Here is a 7837-nt window from a genome sequence, read left to right on the forward strand (position 1 = left end):
AAAAGGGCAGCTTCATAGAAGTCATGTTTATATTCCTAACTGAAGCCCCAATTAGACTTGAAGACTGCTAGAATACCGCCGTTACCCACCAAAGGCAACATCAAAGAGGGTCTTTGCCTTCTGTCTGTGCTAGAAAACTCACACACAACTCTTAGGAAGAGCCACCTGGATTGTGTTTACAGCACAGGGGAAGGAAGCAAAGTGGTGACAAGACACCACCCATGCCAAGACATCCCTGGAAGTGTTCAAGGCCAGGCTGGATGAGGCTTTGAGCAACCTGGTCTAGTGGAAGGTGTCCCTGCCCATGGCAGGGGGGTTGGAACTAGATGGTCTTTAAGGTCCCTTCCAACCCAAACCATTCTATGATGATTCTATCATCTCCTGTTGGATTCACAGCCCCTTTCCACCCCACTGACCACCTGCTTCGTGAACCAGAAAAGCGTTCATGAAGGTCTCAGTTGTACAAACCAAAGGCAGACAGAACCACCGATGGAAGGCACCTGGCAAGGGAATTAGGCGCGTTTAGGCACTCGGGTTTGTCAGCGGCAACGCGTGGATTAGCCGAGTTGGTCAGACCAGAAGGTCCTTGCAATGCTTGGTGTCTGTGTGTTAAACCTCGACAGTGTCCCATCTCTGATGGTGGCCAGGCGCTACCTGTTGCCACTTGGCCAAGAACCCAGCGGAGCCGGCCTGCCTCCCGTCCCCCTCTGGCACTGCGGGGTTCAGCCAGGAGGAGCTGCACCGGCCTACCTACAGGCAGCGGGTGTCCACGGTTACACAGAAGCTGGACAAGTCGGAGATGCTGAAGCAGGCATGATCGTATTATGCAGGTGGTAATTAAAACCAGGCATGGTCTAGCAAAGCTTTCCCAACGCAACTTTCACAGTTAGCAGGGAAACATGTTAACACGGTCACAGCAGCGCTTCAAAATCCTTAAGGATAATCTGGTGTAAGGGCAAGTTTGGTTCTTCAGTAAGCAATTATACACCAAAGAAAGTTTTGCTTCCAACAGGTAAAGGGACCTCTTCATAAATGATTTTGAGATAAGGGTACTTCATAGGTAAAAACCAGTATTCCAAGTTGTAGAAGAGGTAAAACTGACGCTTCAAGATGACACGATCGATTATTTTAAAAATATCCACAAAAAACTCTCCCACTGTCCGATGTGGTTTGAAGGGAGAGTAGAAGTCTCTTACAGCCGCTGCCAATGACTTGTTTCCTAGAGGTCCAAAAATAGATGTTTCATTTCCCAAATAAATAGGTTCTCCGCTGAATAAAATGATGCTGGTATAGTTTGTTTGTATCTTCTTAAAGACAGCTCCTAAGTCGGCTAGCTTCTGGTATGTTCTCAGTATAAATTTAGAACATTCATAAGCGTCAAACCATACGACCGATCGTTCATCGGGACTCGCTTGAACCCGCCAGGTCTCATAGTAAATGCCAGTCTCGTTGTCGTACTTGACCCACTTTGCCATTTCATTAAACATGGTTCCTGTAAGAGATGAAAGGAAGTGTCACACAGACAAGGTAGCAAATACATGTCCCAAAATATTCTCCGTTTATTCCGAGGCTCACCTCCCTTCCCTGCAAAAGTTTACCGACATTCCCTAGCCACGTAAAGACACAAGGCTTAGGCTGGAGGGAGAAGACATACCCCACTCAATAAACTGTATTTACATGTAGGTTATTTAAACTCTAATTCATTTTTTCTGCCCCCTTTCCTGGCACTATACCACAACATCCAAACATCAGAGAACCATGACACTTCCCATTTTGTCGTATCCATGTAGGCAAACGGGGCGGGTAGTACAGCCTACAAGAGATGCTGACAAAGTACTCGCCAGTGCAACAGGTGTTTCAGCACTGCCCCAAGTTTTAACTAAATTCGGCAACTCAGCGCAGAAGCTTTCATGTCTCTCCACACTGCGACAGCCTGCTGTTAGTATTATTGATGCAGCCTTCCAGTACCTGAAGGGGCCTATAAGGAAGCTGGGGGGAACTTTTTACAAGGGCCTGTAGTGACAGGACCAGGGGTAACAGGTTTAAATTGAAAGCGGGGAGGTTTAGATCAGATGTCAGGAAGAAATTCTTCACCAAGAGGGTGGTGAGGCACTGGAACAGGTTGCCAGGAGAAGCTGTGGATGCCCCATCCCTGGAAGTGTTCAAGGCCAGGCTGGATGAAGCTTTGAGCAACCTGGTGTAGTGGAAGGTGTCCCTGCCCATGGCAGGGGGGTTGGAACTAGATGATCTTTAAGGTCCCTTCCAATCCAAACCATTCTGTGATTCAGCAGCTCCTCAGCCAATCAAGTTGAGCTACGCCAAATGACACCAGCAGGATGTGAAGACCTGTAAACATAAAGACCTTGAGGGTTATTTTTGTTATTTAGAACACAAGTATTCTGATGTTGGTGATTTCACAGCTGGAACGAGGAAGACATCTCCAACTCAGCTCATCTCTCCGGGTGATGTATCTGCCTCCGCAAAACAGAGCTGAAGCACAGGGCTAATTTTCCTTCTTTTGTTTTTTCCCCGTAGTCAGCACTGCACCTCAGCCTTGCCCTTCCCGCCCTCTCTTCCCTCAGTCACGGCACAGGGTACAACCAGCTGACTCAGACCCACTAGCACCTCACAATCACAGCACGAACAAATGTTGCAGATTCCTCTTCTGCAACACGTCAGAAGATGCAGTCAGACGACAGCTCGCAATCGTGAGAGTGTTCCCAGCCACGATCACTCTTCGCCCGCGAGTGTCACTGCTGTGGGTACAGTAACCGTGCTCAGTAGCTGCTGAGACAGGCAAGACCGTTGCAAGCCGAGAGGCTAGCAGCAGTGACCTCGCAGTTGAGGGGTGGCAGACATCAGACAGATCTGTGTCACTAACACCGCCCTGCAGACAACAACCAGCCTCTTTCACTAGGTCAGGACCACTGAAGAGCGCTGCCTGCCTCACGTGTCCCCCCCAAACAGGCTGCGAAGGCCAGATGGCTGGGTCTGCTCTTCAACGGAGAGTAAACATGCCTCGCAGTTGCCCAACGGAAAGGCACGTGGGCAAGCTACTAACTTAGAGCAACTCCAGCTCTGCACATCCACCTCCTAGGCTACCCTGTTACAATTCTTCTCCACACCACACGTCAAGAGCTTTTGGGCTTCACAGTAAACATAACAATCATTCTGTTTAGTGAAAGTGTTGGACACTTTCTTTTTTTAATTGCCCATGACTTGGTTTAATAAAATAGCAAGTCGTTAAATCCGTACCAAGAACTGTACTTGAAACTGTAGATGGGCTTGAACTCCCCTCTGTCTTGTCTAATTCCTATCAGATTACCTTCCTAATGTGTACTCCGTAAGACATGTTATTGAAAAGGATTTGTCTCTCCTAACGAGACCAAGATGGACTTCAATATGAAGTTCTGGCCTTAACATCTTAAACAAAAATATTACAGGTTAATGCATGGCTCCCAAGATATCTGTTGGAAGATGCCTCGACACTCAAAAAATCACACTTTGGATATTCGTGCCCTATTTCCACAGAAGAAACACACTCCTAAGCAACACTAACCTGGTCAATGGGCTTTAAAATTCAGACAAATCCAAACTCTCAGAGATGCTACCTTCCTAAAAGTTTTGTGGAAACAGGAAGCGAGAGAGACTAGGAAGACCGTGATGATGCCTCCACAAGACACCAGCATAACCTCACCCTTCTTGGGCATCAAATAATCCTCACAGGCAGGAAGCATCACAAGTTCCACAACCGTATGAAACTACTTACCGTGGTGTTTATACAAAAGAATCCAACCCTGTCAGGCATCAGAGACTTCAGTCATGAGCTACAAACCCACAGGAAAGCAAGTCTGCTTATTTCATTGCTCGTTTCAACGTTCAGTATATACCAGGAAGCTACTCTGGTGGTCACCTACGTATTTAGAGGTTTAAACCCTGGCTTTGTTCTAGGACATATTGTGCTGGGTTCAGTCAGGAAAGAGTTAACTCTCTTTACCGTGGCTGCTAGGAAGCTGGTCCTGGATGCAGAGAGCAGCACTGATAAGTTCTTAGCTGGCGCTGGGGAATGCCTGCACCAGATTCAAGGTCTTTCTCCGCTTCTGATCCTGCAGCTGCGTGCCCAGCTCTCGCTGTCTCGCTACAGGCAGTGCTGGGACACACAGTTCAGGCACCTGACCCCAACTGACCAAGGGAGTATTTCATCCCATAGTACGTCATGCTCCGGGCAGAGGTGAGGAGGGGGGCCCGGAGCCATTACTCCCTCCCTTACTCTCTCTCGTTCACTGCTGTACACTTGCTGACCCTCACCCTGACTCCTGCGTTAGCTGCTTCGCTAACTCCTGTGCTGGCTCATTCGTGAGGGAGTTGGTGGGTTTGTTATAGGGACAGAGACCTATTACTGAGGGCATCTGCACAGTTTTTATGACACATAATGGGGGAGATGGAAATAGAGGTTAATACTTCTTATGGTTTTGAGGCCATTTCTAAATATGCCTTATTTGTTTGCTCAGCAATGTGCACGTTTTCAACAGTTTTTCCATCTCAGCAGTCATCTGCCACCTCACAACAGAAGGCTTTGTTTTGGTGAAGCCAGGTGAAAAGAGTCCATAACGGTTCTGTATAAGCTGTTTTGCTATTTTTACACTCAAGAGACTCGAGTGGTTTTGCGCAGCAACACCAAATGACTCTCACTTAACAGCTCTTCAGGGTATGTTGTTCAAAAGGCAGCAGCCTCATACCACAAAGAAAGCGCAGGAATAATATTTCACTATGAAATTAGCATCAGTGACTAACGTTGCGAATAACCCACAAGACATAAATTAAAAGATACTTCACTTGAAGACAAGGCTGACTCTGTATTTTATGGCATTAGCACCATCCAAAGCATCTGAAACCTACCTGATATTGTGGTCATGAGAACTAAAGTTCCATTTTCCTTCCAGTGTGCATCATCTATTCCTTCATAAAAGCAGGCAGCTCCCTGGTTACACCAGAATGGCGCATCCATGCCAGGCCGGAGATGCGGAAACGTGCAGTTCCCAAGCTGGAAGAGCTCATACCACTCCATTGTGTAGTTTTTGCCTGTCAGAGCGCTCTTGAAACCCACAGCATCGTGCATAATTTTCTGGAAAAGCAAAAAACCACATATTTTAATATAAAACCAACTTCAGCCTGACCTGTACAGAAGATAAAGACAATTGGGAGCTGTTATATAACGGTGAGAAGAGGGGAAGGAGTTCCTACAACATCTTGGATTCAGCAGCATCGATGCACAACATATGAGACTGCATCATCCACATACTTCTGTCACAGAGTCATGCTGTTTCAGTGCCTGTCTGTCCATCCACTGTAAATTCTGTTATTTGGAGGCAGATACTCAGTGGGAGCTCACCAGGAAAACTCAAGCTTACTTCTAATTCCTTAACCTCACAAGCGTATCAAAGAAATAAAGAATAGAACTGAGTTACAGAAAAACAGATCTTAGTAATGAAAGCCACAAAAGGGATGAAATAGATGTTTACTTTAGAAGCTGTGTATTAAATACATAAATTCAGTTCTAATTTAACAACTAAGATAATGATATTTGAAGCTATTTCCATTTTGACTCTGCGTGCTTGGTTTTGATGTTGCTATTTCTTTATTCATTAGGGATCATGCTTTGACGCTTAACTATAGCTACAAATATCAGTAAAGTTGTGATTCTTTCATATTTGCATGACTCTGTGAATTGAGACTTTAATTCAAGACTGATCATAATACCCAAGAAAAACGCTCAAAAGCAACCAACCATTCTGCCAGCTAGCTGTCCACTCCTGACATCCATCCATGATCATGCAAATACCTAAGTTTTTTAACTACAGAAAAGTTAATACACTAAGTGAGCATTTCATCAGACATAAGGGGATAAATAAGCGTAGTTTCTTGATGCAGTGCTGGTGCAGAAAAAAAAACAAAAAAGACACCCAAAATGTAATGGTGTGTGTATACAAACACACCCAACATGCAGCTCCGTGCAGGAGCACATTCAAACCCACCGACAGTGCTGCTCATGCTCTTTTCTTTAGCTGAGCTAAATTCTCTAACTTCTGTTTGAAACTTCCTGCTCTTTTGGTATCTTTCCTACAGACAGCCTAACTCCTATGCTCCAGTTCTCTTCCCTACAAGCATATGCCAACCTTACAGCCCCCATTCTTGACACCTGCTGTTGAATTCAGCTGGATTTGCCACTATAACTTTGTTAACGAAAACCACCACCTTACCAAATGTCCCAGTAGGTCCCCATATTTGAATTCCCATACTGGAGCCTGTAATCGATACACTTCAATGAGATCCTCTTCTTTCATAACTGGAATGGCAGAGCCAGTGGGACAGAAGGTGTAACGAGCTTGGCAGTAAGGATCGGTTTTCGGACGGTAATCAAAGCGCCTGTGTTGAGAAAGGGAAGCACACACCGTGATAAGCACAGCTTCATGGCTGGAGGAAGTGTCTCGTGGCTTTCTAAGGGCCTGAGCTGGAGAGCTCAAGTGTGCAGCCACCCTCAAGACAGATTCTGCGATCCACAGAACCTTTCAGGTTGGAAAACACCTTTAGTATCATCAAGTCCCACTGTTAACCTAACACTGATAACAGCACCATTAAACTATGTCCTTCAGCACCTTACCCACATGTCACTTAAAGACCTCCAGGGATGGTGACTCAACCACCTCCCTGGGCAGCCTGTTGCAACACGTGACAACCCCTTCAGCGAAGAAATTACTCCTAATATCCAATCTAAACCTCCCCTGGCACAACTTGAGGCCAGTCATTGTCCTATCATTACCTGGGCGAAGAGACCAACCCCCACCTCTCTGCAACCTCCTTTCAGGTAGCTGTAGAGAGCGATCAGGTCTCCCCTGAGCCTCCTCTTCTCCAGGTTAAACAACCCCCAACTCCCTCAGCCATTCCTCACAGGAGTTTCTCACTAGACCCTCCTAGATCCAGGCGCTGCAACACTTGAAGTACGCAAGTTAGGAAGGCTGCTGAGGTGCACATCTGCAGAAACGGGACTTAGGGACTTCAGACTTGTGAATGCAAGTCATGTTGTACACAGTGCTGGTAGCTGAGGAGTGGTGGGCATGATGGTACAAAGGGTATCTTACACTGACAAAATCAGACATAAATGGTGGGTAGAGGATGGCTTCAGATCGACCTCAAGAACATTGTCCTATCAGTTCATCTACACAGGAATTGACCAGTTTGATCTGGGAAACTGTTCTATAGTAATAGCTCTCCAGATTGGGCTATTTTCACTCTGGAATATTGCCAATATCAGAAAGAAATATTCTATTCCTCTCTGCTCATTTAGATAAAGAGGCCTAAGACCCTACAATTACTGTTTCCATTCATCATTCCTATTAAACCTCAAAAACCGAAGACCGAATCTGCTTACATATCACACTATATACAAACAGCAAAAAACATTTATTGACGGGTGTTCCTTTCCCAATTTCCTTCAAATTCACTTACTGTATTTCAGTTAAAACAAGGTTCCTAAATTCCTGTTACCAAGACAGGCTGGCATAAACAGCTTGCCCAGCACACAGCCTCAGAGTCTAACACAGTTGCCCAGGGCTGCCGAACGGCACAAATACTACAGCCACGAGATGACTCAAGGACACAGGACTTCCTGAGCCATAGTGAGGCCAGTAGCCCTGCAGAGACACCACAGATTTTCCTTGTGGACTTCTACTCCAAGCTTGCTGGGTACTTTAGCACTTCTGATTTTATTTTGTTACAGTGGAGAAAGGAGGGGAAGGAGGGGGAAAACAGTATGGCTGGAAAAAAGAACATATAGAAA

At 45.9% G+C, this 7837-nt stretch overlaps 1 protein-coding gene across 1 annotated transcript; it reads right to left on the minus strand.

The window, feature by feature from the left end:
* Positions 1 to 980: 980 nt before the first annotated feature.
* On the minus strand, positions 981 to 6426 carry CLN5 (ceroid-lipofuscinosis, neuronal 5; the record flags this gene model as incomplete). The annotated part of the gene is made up of 3 exons (XM_010146598.1): positions 981 to 1492; positions 4900 to 5125; positions 6261 to 6426. Coding segments are annotated over 3 exons (904 nt in total), but the record flags the coding sequence as incomplete, so codon positions are not given.
* Positions 6427 to 7837: the final 1411 nt, after the last annotated feature.

This window comes from Eurypyga helias, unplaced genomic scaffold (genome assembly GCF_000690775.1).
Source record: "Eurypyga helias isolate BGI_N326 unplaced genomic scaffold, ASM69077v1 scaffold46172, whole genome shotgun sequence".
Classification (NCBI taxonomy): domain Eukaryota; kingdom Metazoa; phylum Chordata; class Aves; order Eurypygiformes; family Eurypygidae; genus Eurypyga; species Eurypyga helias.